This window comes from Hipposideros armiger, unplaced genomic scaffold, assembly GCF_001890085.2.
Source record: "Hipposideros armiger isolate ML-2016 unplaced genomic scaffold, ASM189008v1 scaffold_70, whole genome shotgun sequence".
NCBI classification, from domain to species: domain Eukaryota; kingdom Metazoa; phylum Chordata; class Mammalia; order Chiroptera; family Hipposideridae; genus Hipposideros; species Hipposideros armiger.
This window is the reverse complement of record NW_017731420.1, coordinates 3,357,823-3,383,413: the sequence shown is the minus strand read 5'-3', so window position 1 is coordinate 3,383,413 and position 25,591 is coordinate 3,357,823. Positions and strand designations below refer to the sequence as shown.

Sequence of the window (25,591 nt, the reverse complement as noted above, 5' to 3'; positions counted from 1 at the left end):
GGCAGAAATGTGGAGTCTCTTCCAGGGGCTGGGAAATTCTCTAGCTAGCATAAAACTAACTTAAATTTTGTAATTAAAAATCATGATCTGTATCTTCTCAAGCATACTTGCCGCCTCTCTCACTTTGCCGTTGCCAACGACCTCACCCCCATTTTGCTGGGCTCTTTAAAGATTAGCAGTATACTAAAAACCTTTTTTTCGTTGTTTATACATTTGTGGTAATGTGGTTTTATTGCTGGTGTTTGTGTTTTGAAGCATTGTTAATATTTGCTAAGAAGGAAATATTATTATGTCTCTACATAGATGCTTACTCTTCTCAACAAAGGTGCTTGTATTTATGTCTTTATAAATTATAAAAGCTTCTCCATTCTCCTTTCCCACCTCTCTATCTGCCTTGGCATGTAGGTTGCTGTCTTCATAGAATGAGTCAGAGAAGAGAGAAATCTAATTTGAGTGGACATGGGTCATATTTATTCTAGGACGAGATGTCTTTACAATGTTACCTACCAGCACACACTCACCCATGCACACACAGGAGCCCTGTGTTGTGGTTTGGAGGGTTTTTTTTTGTTTTGTTTGTTTGTTTTTACAAGAGTGTGGGGAAGAAAGTGAGGTAGAAAGGAGAATGGGGAAAAGTGTTGAATAAACTTATGAAAAGTTCTCAGGCTCTTCTTTATTTGCAAAGCTGTCCTAAGAACACCCACTCATACCATCCACCTAAGATGACTGCCTCACGAGGTAATTTTCAGTTCTCTGACAAGAAAAGGTTCCCCCTTTGAGCCTGGTATTAGGACAACTTCCACCAGGAGAACTCGGAGCCATGGTTAAAGTGTCAGCTCACACGGTGCTGTAAAGGCGAGTCCTTGCATGCTAGCGATGACCTAGAGAATTCAGACGGGGCATGCAAAGAAATCACTCAGGAGCCCAGTCTTAAAGAGGGATTGGGCTGGGTCGGGGGAAAGGGAGAGAGTAGCATGGAGGTTCCTGCTAAGGGCAGGTGAATGTGGATGGAAAACACCATGAGGTTACAGTCTTGTGACCCACTGGGAAAAACGAACCCATTGGTGTTGAAATGAAAGCCGTTTGATGTGAAGGTCAAAAAGAAATAAGAAATCAGGGCAGCCCGAGCCTGGGATCTAAGGATTTCACTGCACAAATGCCATATAAATTAGACTTGAACTTCACAGGAGACATCAGAGAGAAGCAGGCCTGGAGTGTCAAAGGCAGATAGTAGCTGGTACACTTTTATATGACAGCCAAGTGGTGGGGGAACATCCTTTTCACCAATCTGCAAATCCAGCCCCTAAGAGGGTAAACTGATGTGCAACGCCCTGGGGGCACTATCACAGACGTATAGATGTTCATGGAGAATGACTAGTGCCCCCCAGTGGAAAATAAAGTCCAAAATGATCCCGGAGACTCCCCCACATCTGAGATGGGACAACCAGACTCAGCTGCTAGTTCATGTCCATTGTGGTGAGACAGATTTTCTTCTTCTTCACTCTAATTTTTTTTTTACTATCTAAATTTTCTCAAATGAGTATGTACCATTTTTAGATTTAGAAAACATTTCATGTCTGCTATCCCATTAAAGCACTTTTTAGATGTTTACAGGCAATTCCAACTTCTGCACGTTACAGTAAGCATGGTGGACACTCCTAATTCCCCCCACCCCTTTTTCTTGTCTTTGGTTAAAGGTGGTGTCACACAAAATTGGACTATGTCGGGAGCTCTTGGGCTACTTTGGCCTATTTCTCATTCGGTTTCGCAAGGAAGGCAAGCTCTCTGGTAAGGAGAGAAGGAATACAGGGTGGGCAGGGGTGGGCAGGCACTCAGCCCAGGAGATGCAGGAGTCCCAGCTGAGGGGCTGGTCATCCCCCAGAGGAACTCCCCAGTGTGTGGTCTCTACTACTTTTCTCAGCCCCTGGGTCAAAATTTGGGGGTGGGAGGTTGCTCCTGTGAGCTGGGGATGAGCAGCTCCAGAGAGGCGGCACGGACAGGAGCAAGATGGCAGGGCTTTCCAGTAACTGCACTCCCTCTCATGCCTGCCCCAGTCCCAAATGATGTCCGTGTCACCGTTACCGATGCTCCCTTGCTGCTGACCACCAGCCGCACCACAACCTCCTTGTGGATGGAGTGCTAAACTCCAGGCATTGGGGCATCCCCCTTCACCATCATTTCTCCTTGTTAAGGAATATTTGCTATAAAATGTGGGTGATATAAATAAGTTCTTAGATTCTTAAAAAAGGTGTAATGAAATAGTGAAAGATGACAGCATGATTCACATAGCTTTTGCTTTTCTCTACAGTGCATTTCTAGATATTGCACATTTTTCAGTTGTGAAATGCCATCAATTATCTCCAAGTAGTTTCTGTATGTCTCCATGAAGCTGTGGGGAGGTGGTTCTGAGTTGGAAGTTAAGGGGTTTGCGTGTTGGCTTGGCCACTGGGATCTGTGGTGTGCTGGCGAAGGCACTGGACCCTTCTGGGCCTGTTTCTTCATCTGTATCACAGTGTAAAATACCTCTCACTCAAGGTGTTGGTATTTTATGAGAATAAAATGTTATTTATTTTTTTGAATAAACTTTAGAAAGTTAAAAGTTACATACATGTATAAGAGAATATTATTGTATTTTATTCTTTCCAACATAATGCTTTGTGTTCTCATTTTAAAGCCACTGTATATAAACTATTTGTGCTGTTTCAACCAGTGAGACTCCTCCCCCTTTTTCTAGTCATGAAAAAATTGGCAGACTTTGAACTCCCTTATGTGAGTCTTCGAAGTTCTGAAGTGGAAAACTGCAAGGTTGGACTCAGAAAGTGGTGAGTAAGCATTGTGACAGTGGGCATTTGAGGCTGTCTTACTATAGCTGATCAGAATTTGTCAGTGTCACAGCCCGACAGCTAGCGAGAGACCAGGAGCTTCGGGAAGGTGAAGAGGAGACCCGTGAAGAAGAGGGGTGGGGAGAATGAACAAGGATATTTGTGCTAAAGAATAGGATGTTGAGAATGACTTTCACTGGTCTCAAAGAAATACTCCAGGGTAGTATGAGAATGGCAGCCATGAAGGTACGGCTTGAAAAACAAGAGCTGTTGGGGTGCGATTGAAGCATGTTATGGTGAGGAATTGTGGGTTGTGGGCTTTCTTTGGAATGGGTTACTGACTGTATTAATTGAAGGAACTTGTTGATGGTTACAAGCAGGTCTGATTCGTCTGTTGAACTGTGGTGTTCCCTGAAGGCAAAGGGTGGACTCAGCCAACTCCCAGTGCATTTGAACTGGAAGCAGTTGGCTTACGTTCCTAAGGGTTTCCAACAATAAATGCATCTATACCAGGGCCAGCCGTATTCCCAGATTGATAGGACACTTTGCAGAAAATACTATCATTCCTCTCAGAAACAGAGGGCCCTATGGAGAGCAAACAAACAGAAAATAACAAGTAGGACATCCCCCCAGCTCAGTCACCCCATACACATTGTAGAACCTGTGGTTCCCAGTGTTTATTCCCATGGCTGTATTGGATTGCTTCTTTGGTTCACTCTCTCCCAGCCCGGTTATTCTGTAATCTGAGTGCAGAAGCTTGGAAGAAAGGCATTTTGAAGTCTAGGAATATTAGTTATCTTGACCTTGTGATGCCTTGTTAGACCTTCAGTCCACAGTTTTGAATTTTGGAAGGATATTCACAGCAAAGCTAAACGTTCACTTACTGTTATTCAAAAGTATTTCTGAGAAATGGTCAAAATCTGTGGAACCCTGAGAAGGGAAAAGGAAAAACCCTTAGCAATTCCGTCTAGGGGTTTATAGAGTAGCTGTTATAGAAGCTGCTTAGTATAGCAAGTGGCTGAACTCAGTTATTCCTGGGATCAGAGTATATGAATCTAAGTCCCAACCCTCATAGGGTTTAGCTGAATAACCTTAGCCAAGTTATTCAACAAGCTCTCTAAGCCTCAGTTTCTCTATCTGTAAAATGGGAATAATAACAATAGCGTCTACCTCATGGGATTATTGTAAGAGTTAAATAAAGTTATCTATATGGGCTCATATACTCAATAAATTTTGGTCAGATTTGTTATTGTTATATTGAGGATAATAATGATGCTAATAGTAGCAACGACAACAAAACTCCTCGGGGCTTAGACTTTTTCTGTTTATGAGCTCTCCAGAGAACTTGAGATACAGGAGAGATGAGGATTCAGTCCCTCACCTTGAAGCTCGAATTAGAAATTGGGCTTTGCCTGTGTCTTCATTAAATAGGTAAATTCTAGATCATACATGAAGCGCAAGATAAAATGTCTACCGCATCACAAGCCAGCATCTCGTATCCAGGCAGATTGCCTTTGCTCATGGGAACTGGGATGAAAGAGGTCCCACTTCACTTATTAGAGGTGAGAATCAGGTCGCCAGAAGGCAAGAGCCTGGCGTAGCATCCTGCAGGTGCCTGGTCCGCTTTCCAGAGTGAGGTCTTATTGGCTGGGAGCAGGGAGGCTAGCTCAACTGCCATGAGCTGTGGGATTCCCAGCAGGTGAGGCCTTGCAGTGAGGCCTAGTTGGAGTCTTGGAGGTTCTTCTGTGTTTATGAATTCCCTGGTGCATCTCTCCAATGATGATATAGTTCCATCCAGACCAGAGGGTGCCTGCCCTGACCTCTGAGAGCCCCAGTCTGGGTTTGGTCTGGGGGCTTTCTAACTCTCTGATGCAACAGTTCCTATTCTCTGCTACAGGGGGCCCCTGGGATGACTGGGTAAAATAGTAAATGGAATATAAGTAGGAATAGGAATACTTCCGTTGCTTCTTCCCATGCTTAAGAATGAAGTTGATCTTTAAGTAATATTTTCATCCTTTTCCTTGTCTAAGTCAATGCCATCTGTCTTTTTACCCTATACGTCTGAGTGCAGTGATTCTGCTTACCTCTGCCTTCAGATTGGTTATAGATCAGCCGCAGCATACCCTTTATTGATGGTTTCTGTCAATTCTTAGCATGATACTGTGCTTATACAGCAACAGTTATTTACAGTTCATCCTGGTGATTCTGCCTCAATTAGACAGACATGGAGCCCTGCTATTTGCAAGTCACTTTACCAAGGGGCAACCCTGAATAGGACCCAGCCCCTAAGCTCAGGGGTCTTTGCACCTGGTGTCAAGATCAACTTGTTTAGAGCAGTGATCAGGATAAACTCAGGTGCTGAGGAAACACAGAGGGTAGGCTCCTAACACAGACTGCCAGAGTAGGGACCAGAGGAGGGGACATGAAGATATGGCTTGCCAGAGAGGAAGATAAGCCAGGGAAGGAGGTTGGTGAGGGGAGTGGTCTTCCAAGAAGAGGGAGAGGAGAGAAACATGGTGGGAATGTAGAGTGTGGGGGAAGGGAGGTAAAACATGGAACTGGAAATGAAAGCTGGGGTGTCCCCTAAAGGGACTTGGAAGTGAGCAGGATAAATAATCTAACTCCTGGGACCATGAGAATCTGAAAGTTTACTCAGGAAAGACCATTCCAGTTGGAATGTGGTGTGTGAGATTGAGGGAACACGACTGAGGCAGAAAGCCTGGAGAGGAGGTTACTGGAGCAGCTCAGGAAAGAGACAAAGGTGACCCGGGTACAGGATGGTGATATGAATGTGGGTACGGGGCAGATGAGAATGCCAGGTATTGTGGGTGGGGAAAATGTATACGGGACTTGGTGACTCAAGTGGGGCTGAATGTGAACAGAGACACAGACCATTCCCCTAAAGCTTTATTATTATTATTATTATTATTATTATTATTATTATTATTATTATTTTGCATCTTTGCTCTCAGTGTCTACCAGGCAAGAGCTTACAGTATAGAGAAAATAGGAAACAGAAGAGGTGGAGGGAAAAACTGAAGGCTAGACAAGTAGATGGATGGAGCTTTGTTAGAAAAGGGGCCCCAGGTTCAAAGTGTAGAAGGCCACCACTTCAGAGAGCGCTTGCACCCAGGTGTACCCATTAGCCATGTTAAATTAATTAACCTAATGCTCCTGAATTATGCAGGTACATGGACCCATCCCTTGATTCCATGCTGATGGACTGCAGAGCAGCTGTAAATTTGATCTATATGCAGGTGAGGATAACCAAGAACCATCAGAACACCACATATTATAGGCCATTTGGGTTTGAAACCATTAGAAAAAATTACACTAGTTAAGAATTTTACCTCTATATCTAGAGTAGGCAAATTCATAGAGACAGAGGTAGAATAGAGGTTACCAGGGGCTGTGGGGAAGGGAGGAGTTTTTGTTTAATGGGGACAGAATTTTTGCTAGGGATGATAAAAAAGTTTTAGCTATAGAGATTGGTGACAATGACACAACATTGTGAATGTTTTAGTGCCACTTGCAAATGGTTAAAGTGATCAATGTTATGTATATTGGCCACAGTAAAAAATATCAAAATAAAAAAAGAATAGAGACATTCAGAGGAAAAAGAATTCTACCTCCATTTTAACAATCACTGTTTGAATTTGCAGCTGACACCCCATCATCTAGGCTAATCTACATGAGCCTAGAAATGACATCCCCGATAATTGAAAGTTACACATGGTCCCTAAACCTCAATTTAGCAGTATATTCTTTTTCCTGAGCCAATAAGTGACATTCCTGCCCCCAGGGTCAGCTTCACACCCTGTGAAGCTGCACTGGGCCATGTGCTCAGAAGGATCCAACGCTTATTTAAAGCTCTGCTGTCACATCTTGAAATTCTCAATAGTTTTTCAACAAGGGACACTGCATTTTCATTTTGCATTAGGCCCTGCAAATTATATAGTCAAGCCTGTCTACCCCTACTTGCCAACCCCCACAAAAATAAATTTAGTTTGGTCTCCTTTCTCCAGCTCACGTGGTGAAGGTTCTGCTAAGCAGTGTAACGAATGGTCAGCAGATGCAGTCTCATCATACATGTCCGCCTACCTCCATCTCAGTCCTCCCTTCTGCCTCACCAGCACCCCACCATGGCCCACCCTCACCAAGTCAGCATCGTGGGAGGCCTGATCATTTCTGAGGCCTGGCTTGATAGCTCTGGGAGGGAGGTGTGGAAACTTCTTTTAAGGAGTTCCATGAGCATATTCCACAATCTGTTCTCACACAGCAGGCAGGTCAGTTCCTTGCCCTGTTTAAATTCTCCCGTCTTTCCACACTTGTTTAATTTTCTCCTTAGCATTTCCACCATTTCTCTCTCTCTCTCTCTCTCTCTCTCTCTCTCTCTCTCACACACACACACACACACACACACACACACACATAAATATATGTATGTGTGTTTATATATCTGTTTTTAACAATTATTTTTTACTGTCTGTTTCCCTACTAGAATGCTTTCTCCATGAAAGCAGGTGTTTATTCACTGCTGTATCCCCGGAAACTATAACTGTTCCTGGCACGACGTTGGTATTAAGCCTTGTTGTAGGCCTGATATTGTACTGCTTGTTTTAAAGGCATTGTTTCATATAAGCTTCATAATAACTCCCTGCATTTGTAAGAAGAAAAAACACCAAGTTTGCTGACAAAGGATTCAGTGGGATGAAAAAAAGGGATTTAACAATATTTATTGCAGGTGGCTTTTATGTAGCGTGATTCTAAGCTGCTACACTCTGTAGCTTTTCATAAACTGAAATTAAAGACAGGGGAGAAATATAGGTCAGCCATTACTTTCAGTGAGCTTTTCAAGGGGATAATGAGCATTAATAAAAGCTACTGTAATATTCACTGGGAGGAGTGTACTGCTTTGGCTCCCTGAGGAGCAGAAGAGGAAAAGAGCTTCGGCACATTCTTCGGCAACTTCGGTTTTTGTTTTAAGCAATTACATTGCTTTAATTGTATTATTTTAAGCAATTCTATATTTTTGGGGTGGTTTGTTATTCAGCGTTAGCTAACTAATACAAAGCTGTATTGTTTTCCCTTTAGTTGAGTTAGGTGTATTGCTGATATGTGTTGAGCCTAATTGTCATTTTAAATTACTTCAAAAAGTTAGTTACACTATAATTCTACATGAAATGGGAGTTTATCATTTATGCAGAAAGGCAAAGAGTGGTAGGGTTCCTTTTTATATTAGTAAAGCAAAGGTTTGTCTTTAAAGAAATGACCACAGTTCTATATTTCCTTGCAAAACAACAACCAGGTACTTTATGTGCCCAGAGAGAGGAAACTGCTATGCTTTATACTAAGATATATACAAATGGACTGCCTAGCACAGGCTGAGCAGTGCAGCGAAAGGCAGGAGAAATCACCAAATGCCTCAGAAGAAAGTTATTGGAAGAGGCTGACATGACTGGCTCATGCACCATACAGGACTGTCACAAGGCACTGTGTCATAATTTAATTGACAGTGTTTTTTCTTAGTGTCACACAAAATCATGGTATCTGAGAATCAACCGTATCTTCATTTTGACAAAATCGAACAGCATTTATGCACACATCTCCTCCACTAGACCACAGCCTCATGCAGGGACTTTGGCCTTTGGCACCGGGCTGAGAACTCAGGTGCATGACTGAGCACACACAATGGATCCCAGCAACCAAAATGTCAGATGAGGAGTCACAGCCTTAATATCCAGTCCTCCTTAGGTGACTTTCTAAGAGACCAAGACCATCTAATCATCTCTATAAAACTTCTAAATTTGAAGGAGGCAAATCAAAATATCACTCAATACATGTTTAATGTCCACTATTGTATTTTTATGGCTAGAATATAGTTTTGAGTTCATTTCATAAGACACGTTGATCCAAATGTAATCACGTTCAGTGTACTTATACCCATGTTATATTAGTTGGCAGGTAATTTACCATTTTAAATGTTTACTGGGGCTCATCACCATTGTATCCTTGCTATTATGATACATTATTATTTATATATGATTTATTTGCTATCACATCCTTGGTTGAGGATGTATTACCTAATTCTAATATTGTTCCTGTGGGAAATAGGGTCTTTGGGCATGGTTTCCAGGGTCACATTGTGGTGAGAGGCAGGGATTGCTGGCATCATCATATGATTTGTATCTGTCTTCATCACGGAATTGCATCCCAGAGAGAATGGATGGTATTTCCTCTGCTTATAGCTGGAAAAAAGAGAGTTTTGTGGAAAGCATATTAATTGCAGTTTCAGAGACGAATTCTGCCCCTTGCTCTGCCACTAGCTCTTTCTCCATGTCACCTGGAACTAGAACTACGATTTCCTATTAAGCAATGAGGTTGAACTAACAGGCTCTAAGTTTCTCCCAGCTTAAACAGACTGTTAGTCAAACCTTGGCTCTTTGCCTGGCATAGTCTTCAAAATGTTGGAGGTGTTGTCATAATAACCTGCACCATTATCATTGTCATCATTAGTATTCCCTGAATCCAAGTGCGGGTACTGAGAAATCAAAAGAGGCCCAAGGTCAACAGGAGGGGGAGACCCCAAATCGCCACCTCCTTTGGGAAGCCTTCCCCGGCTCCTCCCAAAAGAAAATGCCTCCCTCCCCTGCTTTCATGTTTTTGTATAACCCCCTATTATGATGCTTCTCACCCAGCGTTGTAAATACTGGTTCACATACGTATCTCCCTAGCTAGACTCTGAATTGCCAAGGGCAGAGGCTGTGTCTGGGGTGCCTAGGATATGTGAAGGAGTTGAGGAGCAATCATCCCTTTAAAGAGTTAATGCAAAAGTTCTTATGAGTTCTGATAAATAACGGTGCCATCATAATTGACTATTAAGGCATACTCTCATGATTTTTCTAAAGCAGATGTGCCCAGTGATGTCCAGGATCAACTGGATTCCCACAATGTGTTTCCTTTCTTCTTCTTTTTAAAAATTTTACTGACATTAGCAAAGTGAAGATTGCATATAAAATGATAAATTCCTAGGTTTTAAAAAAAATATTAAAGGCTTGGCCCATTTTGGGCCTGCTTTTCAGCAGGGCCACAATTGGTTCATATGGTAACTTTGTGCAAATTTGAAAAAGTTGCCCCTTCATCCAGGCAGGGCCCATGGCTTGTGAGGGGACTGTAGGCTGCCCATTAGCCTCCTAATACCCCCATGGCCCAGTGCCCTTGACCACGGCCCACCAGGCTGCTCACACATCCCTGGCCTTACTTCAGCCATGCCTCAACCAGCTGGAGCCAAGTGGCTGATGCCTTGTTTAAAGAGACACATGTTTTTCATTTCTCACTATTGTACCCTCTACAGAGGGCACTAGTGTGATTGAAGCTCATGAAAACCATGACTTATGTAATTTCACATGGTTTGAAAAATTAAGTTCTGTGTAAGTCTCCATCAGTCAGTCTTTGGGGAACCACATAACTAAATAGAGATATTTGTCTAAACTTGATTCTTTCATCATCTGGAGTGAGGTATTGTATAGAATGCATTTGAGTGATGGCCTCATATTGAAGGATTGGTCAATTCTGGGCCTACATTTCATCAGGGTAAAATATTTTCAAAGGTAGTAAAACAAAAACAGTTATGTTACCTCTCCTGTGGGACATTTAAATATCTGTGTTTGAGAGTCCCAGATGCCCTAATGATTATTGATGTTTCTTTGGTTAGTACTTACTGCCATGATTGCTGTTTACCGTCTTTATTTAGGCTTTCTTTCTGACATGGTTGCCCTGTGCTAATAGTCCTTATAGGACTCTAACAACAAGTAGAGTTCAGGACAGAAAAAGGTGTTTAATTCTTCACACCCATGCTAATTCCATCCTGGTATGGTGTCAAGGTTCAGTTTTGAGAACAGTTAACAACAAGAAGAAAGTCTTGGATTGGGTAGCTGTTAAGTGGTAAGAATTCAGTGATTTTGGAAGGGGTAGCAGGGCCTGGTGTAGTGGTAAGATCTGGGTTTTAGTCCAACTTTGCCACTTAAACTTGCTGGGTCATTTTGAAAGTCATAACCTCTCTGGACCTCAATTTACCCATCTATAAAATGGGGTAATTGGGCTGGCCGAGTGGCGCGTTGGTTAGGAATTAGCTTGGGACGCCAGCTCTGAGCAGTAGTGCCCTGGATCGGATCCCACATGAGGGCCAGTGACGCTGAGCCTTGTACAGCTAAGATGGTGAACAATAGCTTGACCTGGAGCTGGGCTGCCATGAGTCACCGGCGACGGTGTAGGCTGCAGTGGGGCTGGCCATCAGCGGACGTGAGCTTTCGTGAGCTGCGGTGAGCCGCCATGAGCAACCATCCAATGGCTGGCGAGCGACTGCCTCACCCGGGAAGAGTGCAATGATAATACCAACATGGGCCAGTGAAGTGACGTCCTCCACAACTAGACTGAATAACAAAGGGACAGCAACTTGTCTGTTCCCCTCCCCGATTCCCCCAATACAATCTTTAAAAAGTAAAATAAAATGGGGTAATTTTCCTACCTTACATTAATAGTTTGGAAAAAGTAATTGAGAAAACCTACCTAAAATAGGTTCTCAGTAAATATTAGCTATTTTTCTTCTCTCTAAACTCACCTCATTTTCTCTCAATCTAAATAGCAATGTCAAAAATTTATTCAGCTTTTCATTCTCCTCTTAGAGATAAGGCAAAACCTGCTAATATCACCGAGGGATGAAATACATAGATTTATAAAGACTAAGGTGTGAGTAAACACCTGATAATTGGCAAAGAATTGTTGCATGTTGCTGTATGTAAGACATTGGACAAGCTACGCTGAAGTGAAAGACACTGGGTCTTCCCCAGAGGGGTTAACAGTCTAATTGAGGACCAGTGGAAAGCCCTTTCAAAGCATGATAAATAAAAGGAGGACAGGCTAATTTTACCAATTTAAATTGTACCAATTCCATATGGAACTTCCTGTTTCCAACCCTGAATATTATATAGTTTTTAATCTCTGCAGGTTGAGAAGAAAAAAATTATTTGATTACTAGTGAAGTTAAATATATATGCATATTTGTCACTTGGAATTCATTTTTGTCAATTGCCAATACATATCCTCTGTCCATTTTCCCATATTTACATAGGGATGTTTACATTTTTCCTATTGCTTTATATAAATAATATTAACTCTTTGACACATATGATGCAGTAATTTTTTCTGGCTTGCCATTTACTTCTTAGTTTTGTTCTCAGTGGTTTTTATGTGCAGAAGTTTTATATTTTCATGTCTTATGTATTCCTTCATTATGATATTTTGTATTTGTATATTAAAAAGATATCACCTATCTTAAGATCAGATAAAAATATTCACCTTTATTTTCTTCTGATTCTTTTATGGTGTTTCTTTGCCTTTTTTTTTTTTTAAGAATTTTTTTTTATTATTATTATTGGGGAATTCGGGGAGGGAAACAGCATTGGAGAACTGGGGAAGAGGAACAGACAAGTTGCTGTCCTTTTGTTGTTCAGTTTAGTTGTGGAGGATGTCGCTTCACTGGCCCATGTTGGTATTATCATTGCGCTCTTCCCGGGTGAGGCAGTTGGTCGCCTGCCACTGGACAGCTGCTCATGCTGGCTGCAGGCCACTCATGGTAGCTCACGGCAGCCCACTGCAGCCCCGCTGCAGCCTACGCCGTCTCTGGTGACTCATGCAGCCCAGCTCCAGGTCGAGCTGTTGTTCACCATATTAGCTGTAGTGGGCGCAATGTCATTGGCCCTCATGTGGGATCTGAACTGGGGCCCTGCTGCTCAGAGCCAGCGCTCCTAAGCCAACTCTTAACCAACGTGCCACATGGCTGGCCCTATGGTGTTTTTTACACTTAGATTTTGAATGTATCTGAAATTATTTGATTGGGTGGTATGGGAAAAGAGCTAACTTTATTTTCTTTCTCAAGTTCAAACCATTGAACAGTCTCTTTCTACACTCACTAACTTAAAAAGTAACTTTTATGGCAGGTTCTTATATATGTCCTCTTGGGTCTGTTTTTTATAGACTTTCATACATGAGTACGTTTTTGTCAGAGTCATTAATTTCTGCTAAGTTTGCTAATTTTACAACTTATGTTGTTTTAAGGCAATACAGGATATTGAAAAAGAATGGGCCAAACCGACCCAGCTGCAGAGGCAGAAATTAGAAGCTCTACAGAAAGAAGACAACCAAAGAAAGGTGAATCAAATATTTCACCAAAAGAAATCTCTTAGAAAGGAGTTAAACATATTGGAACTGAGCTGTTGGTAATTTATAAGCCCACCAAGCACTAAACAGCGACTCTTTTAAAGCAATGAGAATACTTTCATTGATTTTTCTGATTATAAAATAATAAAGGCTTTTTGGTTAAAGATTCTAAAAACTACATACAATATATTGTGAGTTCTTTATCAAGTTAATTAATATAGACTCTCAACATTTTTAATGACCACAGAGTATTCCATTTTATGTTTTATTGTAATTTAGCTAACCAGTTTCCTGATATTGAAAGTCAGGTTGTTTCCAGCTTTTGCTGCTATAAATCACTTTGGCAGCGAGTGCCAGGAGGCTCAGGACTGTATCTAATTTATACGTATCCTGTGTATTCCTAACACCTGGTGTGGTTCCTGACTGAAGGTCCCTAAGCACTGCAGCCACATCCTCTGTCTTTGAGTACACATTCTATTCTTTAGAATATATTTCTAAACAGCCATTTTTAAAACTTCGTAAAGATGGTAACAACACCCACACCCCTTGCCCCCAAGGAGCATATACAAGTCTGACAAGGCATATTTTAATAGAAGAAATGGCCTCTGTTTCATTGTGTTGTCTTTTATTTATTCTTTAGACTTTGCCATTGATCACCACTAAAGCATTGATTTTGAACAAAATTTAGAGGATTCATTTATACTTAGCTTGATATAGAATAATTCTTCAAAGTCTGTGACATTTTGAGAATTTTACTGATGTGCCTGGGGGAAGGAAAGGAAAAAGCATATACTGCCATGATTTAGTATGTTCTCCCCTTGGTATTCCATCACAGCTTTGTCACAGAAGTTTTGGAGTTCAATTTCTCTGTGTGTTTGTAAACTTTTACAATTACAGTTTCTATTTTGATGGATAGGATATTGCTGCTACTTTGGATACAATTACTGATTCTAAGAACATTTATGCTCTATAAACTTCTTCATTTAGTAAGAATAGTGTTTGGTTTTTAAGAATTTATTGGGGAATTGGGGGAGGGAACAGTGTTGAGGAATCGGGGAAGGGAACAGACAAGTTGCTGTCCTTTTGTTCTTCAGTCTAGTTGTGGAGGATGTCGCTTCACTGGCCCATGTTGGTATTGTGATCATTGCGCTCTACCGGGCTGAGGCAGATCGGTTGCCAGCCATTGAACGGCCGCTCATGGTGGCTCATAGTAGCTCATGCCGGCTTACAGCAGCTGCTCACGGCAGCCCACTGCAGCTCCACTTCAGTCTATGCGGTTGCCAGTGGTACAGGCCAAGGTCAGCAACTGCCTGTGCCCAGCCTGATGCCATTTGGTATGAGCTACAAAGTGACCTGTAGATGGTTGCCCCTTGTCCTAGACTTGGAAGTGCCTGGGAGAGCTAAGCTGAGAACTAAGAGGCTGGCTGCCGCTGGTGCTGAGCTTGGGACCACTTATCAAGTTGTATGGGCTTGCCTAGGCCAGCTGCTGCTTGTTTGGGGTTTGGGAACCTTTGAGAAATTTTAGAAAGTCCACAGAATGAGCCAAGTCAGGACATTTATGTGGAAAAGCTGCTGGAAGAGGCTTGGGTGAGCCCGCATGTTGGGTGAGGCAGTGTTTCAGGGAATCACCAAGGCTGGGTGAATGGTATTAGCCAGGTTGCTTGAGACTCAGACTTGGTGCCTACCTGCCCCTGCAGGCTCTGTAGGGGGAGGGCTCAACAAAGAAACAATGGCATCTGCCAGCACTTCCATCTGAAAGAAAGCTGCCTTTCGAGACCTCGCTCTGAAACCAGACAATTCAGTTCCTCCCTGTATTTCCTCAATGCCTTTTGAACTCCTGCCCCAGTGCTGGAGTGAGTGAATCCATCAGCAAGTAAGTCCATGTATGGGCCCTTTAAGAAGAATGCCTTGGTCTTCAGCATCCCTTTGTCTCACTCAGCCACAACCCCCACTGGTTTTCACAGCCAGAAGTTACAAGGACTTCTTTTCTGGCCCTGGAACCCTGGGCTGGGGAGCCTGGTGTGGGGACTGGGATCACTTACTTCTCAGGGGGAACTTCTGCAGCTGAGATAGCCCTCCCAATTTTTAACCCCCTCATGTGATGTGGGACCAGCCCATTCTGCATCTTCAGTCCTCCTACCAGTCTTGATGTGCCTTCTCCTTTATATCCTTAGTTGTAGGACTTCTGTTCAGCTAGTCTTCAGGCAGTTCATCATGATGGTTGTTCTTTAGTTTAGTAGTAATTTTAATGTGGTCATGGGAGGAGGCAAGCACAGTGTTTACCTATGCCTCCATCTTGACCAGAAGTCCTTATGATACTATTTTTATGGTAGTCTTTTTTTAAAAGCTTAACTTCACATGCATGAATTTGTCCTCTAAATTTTCTTTGCATTTTGTTCAAAATCAATGCTTTAGTGGTGAATATTGACTAAGTGTGAAGAATAAAAAAAGACAACACAGTGGAGAAGAGGCCATTTCTTCTGTTAAAATATGGCTTGACTCATACACACTGCTTGGAGACAGGGTGTGTGTGAGTGTTTTACCATCTCAAAAAAAAATTGAACCATTATTCAAATTAAGTCATTTTTCTCTTGAAGCATCTAAGGATATTGCTATAACACCAGCATTATTTAAATGTTTGTGAAATTCTTCTACTAATGGAACCAGTACATTAGCAACTATTGCTTTACATTATGTGTAGGTACAAGAAAACTCAGAATTGAAAATGAGTGAAATTCATTTAAAGAAGCAGACATTTGATCTAAATCAAATAGGCTAACTGTGGCATATGGGCAACTGTTTTTGTAAATAAAATTATATTTGCACATAGCCATGCTCACTCACTTATGTATTGTCCAAGGCTGTTTTTGTGCTAGAAGAGCAGAGGTAAGTATTTGCAAGAGACTATATGCCTGCAAAATGGAGAATATTTACTATATGGTTCTGCAGAAACATTGGAAACCCCTGATCTAAATGAAAATATATAAACATACCTTTTGTAGTTACACATGTTAAATGATCTTTTCTAGGTAGAGTCTTCTTAAGAGAACTAGTTTCAAGTAAATAATTCTTTCAGATTTCTGTCTTCTGGCTTTCATACAATCAATAATATTACTGACCCCCTTGCTGAATGGCAAATGCCAGCAAGTATTTTGAACAAGTTACTTATTCATCACCAACTTTCTTAAGAAATAGAGCTTAATGTTTAATTAAACAAATACTTTTATCTCTTTTAGGGCATTGCAGCTAAGAGTTTATTACAATTTTTTAAAGTGTTACCAAACAATAAAATAAACAAAGGTTTATATCATATAATAAATAAGAAAATTTTGTAACAAGAGCATGAAACTATATGCTCTGTGTGGCAGGTTTACTCTGGTAGCTCACGGCAGCCCACTGCAGCCCCGCTGCAGCCTACGCCGTCTCTGGTGACTCATGCAGCCCAGCTCCAGGTCGAGCTGTTGTTCACCATATTAGCTGTAGTGGGCGCAATGTCATTGGCCCTCATGTGGGATCTGAACTGGGGCCCTGCTGCTCAGAGCCAGCGCTCCTAAGCCAACTCTTAACCAACGTGCCACATGGCTGGCCCTATGGTGTTTTTTACACTTAGATTTTGAATGTATCTGAAATTATTTGATTGGGTGGTATGGGAAAAGAGCTAACTTTATTTTCTTTCTCAAGTTCAAACCATTGAACAGTCTCTTTCTACACTCACTAACTTAAAAAGTAACTTTTATGGCAGGTTCTTATATATGTCCTCTTGGGTCTGTTTTTTATAGACTTTCATACATGAGTACGTTTTTGTCAGAGTCATTAATTTCTGCTAAGTTTGCTAATTTTACAACTTATGTTGTTTTAAGGCAATACAGGATATTGAAAAAGAATGGGCCAAACCGACCCAGCTGCAGAGGCAGAAATTAGAAGCTCTACAGAAAGAAGACAACCAAAGAAAGGTGAATCAAATATTTCACCAAAAGAAATCTCTTAGAAAGGAGTTAAACATATTGGAACTGAGCTGTTGGTAATTTATAAGCCCACCAAGCACTAAACAGCGACTCTTTTAAAGCAATGAGAATACTTTCATTGATTTTTCTGATTATAAAATAATAAAGGCTTTTTGGTTAAAGATTCTAAAAACTACATACAATATATTGTGAGTTCTTTATCAAGTTAATTAATATAGACTCTCAACATTTTTAATGACCACAGAGTATTCCATTTTATGTTTTATTGTAATTTAGCTAACCAGTTTCCTGATATTGAAAGTCAGGTTGTTTCCAGCTTTTGCTGCTATAAATCACTTTGGCAGCGAGTGCCAGGAGGCTCAGGACTGTATCTAATTTATACGTATCCTGTGTATTCCTAACACCTGGTGTGGTTCCTGACTGAAGGTCCCTAAGCACTGCAGCCACATCCTCTGTCTTTGAGTACACATTCTATTCTTTAGAATATATTTCTAAACAGCCATTTTTAAAACTTCGTAAAGATGGTAACAACACCCACACCCCTTGCCCCCAAGGAGCATATACAAGTCTGACAAGGCATATTTTAATAGAAGAAATGGCCTCTGTTTCATTGTGTTGTCTTTTATTTATTCTTTAGACTTTGCCATTGATCACCACTAAAGCATTGATTTTGAACAAAATTTAGAGGATTCATTTATACTTAGCTTGATATAGAATAATTCTTCAAAGTCTGTGACATTTTGAGAATTTTACTGATGTGCCTGGGGGAAGGAAAGGAAAAAGCATATACTGCCATGATTTAGTATGTTCTCCCCTTGGTATTCCATCACAGCTTTGTCACAGAAGTTTTGGAGTTCAATTTCTCTGTGTGTTTGTAAACTTTTACAATTACAGTTTCTATTTTGATGGATAGGATATTGCTGCTACTTTGGATACAATTACTGATTCTAAGAACATTTATGCTCTATAAACTTCTTCATTTAGTAAGAATAGTGTTTGGTTTTTAAGAATTTATTGGGGAATTGGGGGAGGGAACAGTGTTGAGGAATCGGGGAAGGGAACAGACAAGTTGCTGTCCTTTTGTTCTTCAGTCTAGTTGTGGAGGATGTCGCTTCACTGGCCCATGTTGGTATTNCGCCGGTCATTGGTCGGCCGCTCACAGTGGCTCACAGCAGCTCTCACCCGCTGCCAGCCGCTCACACTGGCTGCCAGCCACTCACGTAGCTCATGGCAGCCCACTGCAGCCCCGCTCAGCCCACGCCGTCGTCGGCGACTCACAGCAGCCCAGCTCCAGGTCGAGCTGTTGTTCATCATCTTAGCTGTAGAGGGCAGTGTCACTGGCCCTCATGTGGGATCCAAACCGGGTCCCTGCTGCTCAGAGCTGGCGCTCCCAAGGGAGCTCCTAACCAGCTGAGCCACTCGGCCGGCCCACAACCTGTCTTTTCTGACTCAAAAGGAGGCCTGGCAGCTTACAAGTAAAGCATCTCTTAAGTTGAATGCCTGAACTACAGCACAATGAGCTGGTACAACAGGTGGCTAGGGAAGGACAGGAGCCTCAAATACTCTCGCCTTGTACCAAAGGTCAGATGTCCCTTACTGCATGTGCTTCAGCACGTTTATCAGAGCATGCTTCATATAGTCCTTGAAAGGGAGGCATAAGTTACCTTGCTTTAGGAAAGGAATGGGAAAAAGCCAGGGTGTCACTGGGTGGTCTTTCTAATTTAACTATGTGTTAAAGTTGTTAAAGTGAGAACTCCCCTCTGTGCACACACATCTCAAATACTATCAGGCGGGACCATGGCGAAAGCTGGAAGAACATGGTGGAGGTCACCAAGCTGATATCAGTTTATTTAAATGCAATCATTAATAATCACTTTGTTAAAAAGAATGAAAAAAATAAAAATTAAAAAAAAATTAAAAAAGAATGAAAAGTCCTCAGTAGACATTAACAGGACAGGATGCCGGGACCACAGGTGTGAATGAACTGCAGTTGTCCTCTGTTCTTAAGTCATTTCAGAAGCAGAGGGAAAATCTAAACCTTAAACATCACATAAAAGTGTTCCCTTGACACTTTGGAGCTGTCTGAACCTACTAAGAAAGCAGACTTACTCCTGCTCTCATTTCATGACTATTTCCAAAATCTGTTTCTTTGACAAGTCATCCCGCCATCACATAAAACAGCTTGTAAAAATAAACTGCTTTCCTCCTACATAGACTTCAGCTTAGTTTTTTAAAAGACAGCATTTTAAATGTACACTTTTGTTTATTTTGCTGTTATAATCTGCTGAGATGGAATCATGTCTGCTCATTCATTTGATTCCCTCCACTCATTTCTTCATTTATCATTCGCACATCCAATATTTCCATTCCCACTGTGTACCAAGCACTGTAACAGGAGTAGGGACACACTGCAATGAGGCAGAAATGGTCTCTGCCCTGTTAGAACCCACCACGAACGACCCCAGGCCTTACTGTCAGAAAGCACAGGGGGCATTGTCTTCATTCATATTGTCCAGAAGAAAAAGGGGCTTTCACTGTAACTTAATTCCATGTGTCCTACTAGAATGGCAGTAGCTTCTGACGTGAGGTTTTCACCAAGTGGTCTTTTGCTTCTTTATATCTCCCACACCCACCTTTGGAGCAGCTTTTGGAGCTGTCCCAGGAGGTACAGCATTATGGATACATGCAGCTGGACCCCTGTACCTGTGACTACCCGGAACCGGGCTGTGGGGCCATCCTTTCTGTGGGCAAGAACGAAATCAGCTGCTGCATAACCCTGCCTGATAACCAGACCCAGGACATCATTTTCCAGATGAACAGAGTGAAGTGCTGGCAGGTCACTTTCCTCGTGAGTATCTTGGCACTGCCTTACTCATGATTTAACGTCTCCACTCGTGATTTAAAATCCTGTTGCTTTTGGATGGCAAAGTTGACTCTAGGGAGACAAAGTTGCCATTTGAAGCAGTACCTCAAATGAACTAGCATCTAAGCCACAGTGAGCATCACCCACTGGTTAAACCTATCTATTGTTTGGTACAAGTTCCCCACCCACAACAGAAGAGACACCCATCTTTCTACCTTCCAACAGTAGGCTTCTCTATTGCTCAAAGTGTGGCCATAGTAATAACAGCATATAGAACACTTAATATGTACTTAGTACTGACAAGATCTCTAACCTTAGGGACTGGATGCTGACCAGCAAGTTACACTTAAGGATCAGTAGCATCATACCTACATTTCCATCTTCCAGAAGAAACTTTTATGATTAGATTTGTTGAATATGTACTTTGTACCAGCATTTTAAATATACACTTTTTGTTTATTTTGCTGTTATAATCTGCTGATATGGAATCATATCTGCTCATTCATTTGATTCCCTCAACTCATTTCTTCATTTATCATCCACACATCCAATATTTTCATTCCTACTATGTACCAAGCACTGTAACAGGAGTGGGGACATAATACAATGAGGCAGAAATGGTCTCTGCCCTGTCAGAGCCCACCACGAACTATCACAGGCCTTATTGTCAGAGAGCACAGGGGGCTGTGTGGGGCACTGCCACATCTATTATTTAGTTGTTTCTATAACTCAGTGAACTAAGTGAGATTATCTGCTTTACACAGGAAACTGAGGTTAACTAGTAGAGGACAAATACTACGAGAGCAATTGTACGCCCAGTTGTTAAATTCACAAAATCCATTGGGATTTTTTATTTGGCAGAGTACTAGATGTCTCCCTCTCCTTCCTCCCATTTTTGTGGGCCACTTCTCCCTTTGACCATTCCAAAAATGCTTGTGTTTCTTTTTTCTTTCTTTCTTTCTTTTTTTAGCTGAGCCATCCTGCCACCTGCTGGCAGCTCAACGGCAGCTCAGCTCAGGTCTGGACTCGAACCGCTGTTGTTCAGAGCTCACACTCTTCAGCGAGCTCTTAACCGACTGAGCCACTCGTCCGGCCCCCCAAAATGCTTGTGTTTCTTAATGTTCTATTTCTAGCATCTTTCCTCTACATAGTCTCTGAATTCAATTATCCAGATCTCTCTCAAAAGGCCCAGTGTTTCCTACTGTCTCTGGACATCTTCACCAGGTGTCTCATGGACATCTCAAACTCAACCTTTCCCCAAACCAGATTCATCCTTTCACTCTCATGCCCATCCTAGAATTCTTCCTCTTGTGCTCCCTATCTTGGCAAGTGGGACTTCTATTACCACTCCTAATTACCAAACAGGTAATATTGAAATTGTATCTGACTTTTCTCTCTCTCTTACCTTACATGTTTAATTGCTGGTGGAGACATATTCATTCTACAACCTTGCTATCCCTCAAAATTCTCCCTTTCTCTCCACCCTCACCATTTGGTCTCAACATTTCCTGCCTGGATGGATCCAACAGCTTCCTAACCCTTTTACCTAACCACCCGTCCTTCCTTGGGGTCAGAGAAAATACGTTATATGATTTCAGTCCTGTTAAATGTATGGGAATTTGTTTTGGGGCCCCAAATTTGATCTATCTTAGTAAATGTTCCATGTGCACCTGAAAAGAATGTGTATTCTGTTATTACTGGGTGGATTATTCTATAAATGTCAGCTATGTCAGTCAGTTGATAGTGTTCAAATCTTTTATATCCTTCTATGTTTTCTTTCTACTTGTTCTATCAGCTACTGAAAGGAGTGTTAAAATTTTCAAATATAGTTGTGGATTTTTCTATTTGTATTGCATTTTATCAGTGTTTTCCTGCCTTATTTTATGATTCCACTTGTTTGCACCATTGGCTTTTTAAATTAGCTATACCTTTTTTATTTATTTATGATTACTGCAGTTTTTAATATACATCTTTAACTTATTATAGTCTACTTTCAAATATACCACTTCACAAAAAGTGTAAAAACATGACAACAGTGTACTTCTATTTGCCCCTTCTGTCCTTTACGATATTTGTTGCCAAACTTATTTCTACATATATTATAAATTTCTACATATATTATAAACTTCATGCAACATTATAATTATTTTTGCTTTAAATAGTTCATTATTTTTAGTTAAACTTTTAATTTTGATATAATTGTAGATTCACATGAAGTTGTAAGAAATGGTACAGAGACCCTGTGTACTCTTTACCTACTTTTCTCAATTATTACATCTTGCAAAGCTATAGTACAATATCACCACCCAGGATACTGACACTGATACAATCAAGAGTCAGAATATTTACATCACCACCCTCATGTTGGCCTTTTATAGCTATGCCCACTTTCTCCCATCCCCACTCCTCCTTAACTCCTCGAAACCACTATCTGTTTACATTTTCCATAGTGTGTCATTTCAAGAACATTATATAAAACTTTTGGAGGTGATAGACATATTTATTACATTGATTGTGGTCATGGTTTCATGGATGTATACATATGTCTAAACTCACAAAATTGTATGCATCAAATATGTTCAGTTAAATCTATATCAACCATCCCTCAATAAAACCATTTAAAAATAAAACAGAGACACAAATAAAATGAGGCTATGTATTGGTCATTTGATGAAAATGTTGTGACCAGAGGTTTACAGGACATAAACCTGTATTTCCCCTTGGGCTATGATTCAGTATTCAGTAATTCAGTGTTTATGGTGACTTCGTAGAACATGACTACTATGAATGATAACAATTGACTGTTTTTAGAAGGTAGAAATATAAATAAAAGCAAAGAATTGATTACCTTAAGAAAAATAAAAGAATGTTGCATGAGTGGAATCCTATAGTATGTAGCCTTTTACTCAGCATAGTTCTTTGGAATTCCAGGTTGTGGCGTATATCAGTGGTTGGTTCCTTTTCATTGCTGAGCAATATTCCATGGTATGGAATGACCAAAATTTGTGTAACCATTCACCCAATGAAAGATATCTGATTGTATCCAGTTTTAGCTACTAGGAGTAAAGCTCCTATAAATATTCATGTATAGTTTTTTGCCTGAGCACAAGTCTTCATTTCTCTGGGATAAATGCCCAGGAGTGCATAGCTGGGTCATATGGAAGTTGCATGTTTCGTTTTTAAGAAACAGCCGAATTGTGTTAAAGGGTGGCTATTCTGATTTACATTCCCACCAGCAATGTATGAGTAATCCAGTTTCTCTGCATCCTTATCAGTATTCAATATAGTCACTATTTTTTATTTTAGTCATTCTGATAAGTGTGTAATGGTATTTCATTGTGATTTTAATTTGCATTTCCCACATGGCTAATGATGCCGAACATCTCTTCATGTGGTTATTTGCCATCTGTCTATCTTCTTTGGTGAAATGTCTTTTCATGTTTTTTGCCCATTTACTAATTGGATTGTTAGTTTACTGTTGAGTTTTGAGAGCACTTAATACATTCTAGATACTAGTCCTTTGTTAGATATGTAGTTTGCAAATGCTTTCTCTCTATGTCCTTTTGTTCTCTTCACAGGTATTTTATGGAGCAAAAGTTTTACATTTTGATGTAGTCTAATTCATCAGTTTTTTCCTTTTATAGATTGCATTTTTGGTGTCAAGTCTAAGTACTCTTTGCCAAACCCTAAACCCTGAAGTTTTTTTACCTAGGGTTTTTTCCTAAAAGTTTTATAGTTATAGGTTATACATTTAAGTCTATGATCTATTTTGAGTTAATTTTTGTATAGGGTGTGAAACTTAGAACAAGGTTCCTTTATTGCCTATGAAAGTCCAATTGCTCCAGCACTGGTTGTTGAAAAGGCTATCTTTCCTCAATTGAATTGCTTTTCTACGTTTGTAAAAAAACAGTAGGGCATATTTGTGTGGGTCTATTTCTAGATTCTTTATTCTGTTCCATTGATCTATGTTTCTATCCCTCCATCAGTACCACACAATCATACCTTTCCTTTGTAACAGCTTTATCAAGATATAATTCACATACTGGGGCCAGCTGAGTGACTCAGTTGGTTAAGAGCTTGCTCAAGAGTCCAAGCTCTGAGCAACAGGGTCACCGGTTCGATTCACACATGGGCCAGTGAGTTGTGCCCAAGCTGAGCTGCCAACAGGTGGCAGGATGGCTCAGCTGGTGAGAACACATGCTCCTAACAACAGGGTTGCCTGTTCGAGATGGTGGGCTACGCCCACCCACAACTAAAGACTGAACTCAACACCTTGAGCTGAGCTGCTGCGGGGTGGCTCGGGAGGTAGAACATGCGCTCTTCACAACAAGGCTGCTGGTTCGACTTCTGCATGGGATGGTGGCTATGCCCACCCGCAACTAAAACTGAACTTGGCACCTTGAGCTAAGCTGCCATCTGGATGGTTCAGTGGATAGAGTGCACACTTTTAACAAGGCTGCCGGTGTGACTCCCCCATGGGATGGTGGCTACACCCACCAGCAACTAATTGAACACAGCACCTTGAGTTGAGTGGCATGACTAGACTTGGAGCTGAGCTTGCTGTGCCCTCCACAACTAAGATTGAAGGACAACAACTTGGCTGTTCCCCTCCCCCAATTCCCCAACACTGTTCCCCTCCCCCGATTCCCCAATAAAAATCTTAAAAAAAAAGATATAATTCACATACCATACAATTCACCCATATAAAGTGTACGATTTAATGGCCATTAGTATATTCACAGAGTTGTGTGACCATCACTACAATCAATTTTAGAACACTTTAGAACACTCAAAAAGAAGTCCCATACCCTTTTCCTATTACTGCCCTATCCTCCTATTCCCACCAGCCCTAAGAAACCATTAACCTACTTTCTGTCTCCATAGATTTACCTATTCTGAACATTTTATATTAATGGAGTCATATGTGCTTTTTGTGATGGCTTCTTTTACTTAGCATGTTTTCAAGGTTCATTCTTGTTGTAGTATGCATCAGTACTTTATTCATCTTTATGGTCAAATAATATTCCATTGTATGAATATACCAAATTTGGTTTACCTATTCATCCATTGATGAACATTTGGATTTTTTCTGCTTTTAGGCTATTATGAATTGTGCTGCTATGAGCATGTGTGTAAAAGTTTTTGTGGGGACATATGGTTTTATTTCTCTTTGATAGATACCTAGGAGTGGAATTTCTGGTGACTCTACCATAGTAGTAACTCTATGATTAGCTTCTTGAGAAAATTCCAGACTGTTATTCAAAGTGTCTGATGCATTTTATATCCCTACCAGCAGCATATGAGGCTTCTGATTTCTCCACATCCTTGTCAGTACTTGTTATTATCTGATTTTTAAAAAATTATAGCCATCCTAATGTATGTAAAGTGGCATCTCATTGTGGTTTTTGTTCAGTCTTTTTTCTCTGTGTGCTTCATTTTGAGTATTTTCCGTTGCCATGGTTTTAAGGTTATCAATCTTTTCTTCTGTAGTGTCTAACATGTATTTCCCATCCAATGTATTTTTATTTCTATTATTGTATTTTTTCATCTCTAGAAGCTCCATTCCGGTCACTTTATTATTATTATTTTTTAAGATTTTTATTGGGGAATTGGGGGAAGGGGAACACACAAGTTGCTGTCGTTTTGTTCTTCAGTCTAGTTGTGGAGGATGTTGCTTCACTGGCCCAAGTTGGCACCATCATTGCGCTCTTCCCGGGCAAGGC

The 25,591-nt window shown here is 40.9% G+C and overlaps 1 protein-coding gene across 1 annotated transcript in view; it reads left to right on the top strand.

Moving 5' to 3' along the window:
• SNX31 (sorting nexin 31) overlaps positions 1 to 25,591 on the top strand; it is a 77,901-nt gene that overhangs the window by 25,981 nt on the left and 26,329 nt on the right. Inside the window, exons 6-10 of the mRNA XM_019642529.1 lie at positions 1,698 to 1,788; positions 2,735 to 2,822; positions 6,010 to 6,079; positions 12,939 to 13,031; positions 19,650 to 19,853. Coding sequence (XP_019498074.1) covers positions 1,698 to 1,788; positions 2,735 to 2,822; positions 6,010 to 6,079; positions 12,939 to 13,031; positions 19,650 to 19,853 — 546 coding nt within the window. The remainder of the gene's footprint in view (positions 1 to 1,697; positions 1,789 to 2,734; positions 2,823 to 6,009; positions 6,080 to 12,938; positions 13,032 to 19,649; positions 19,854 to 25,591) is intronic.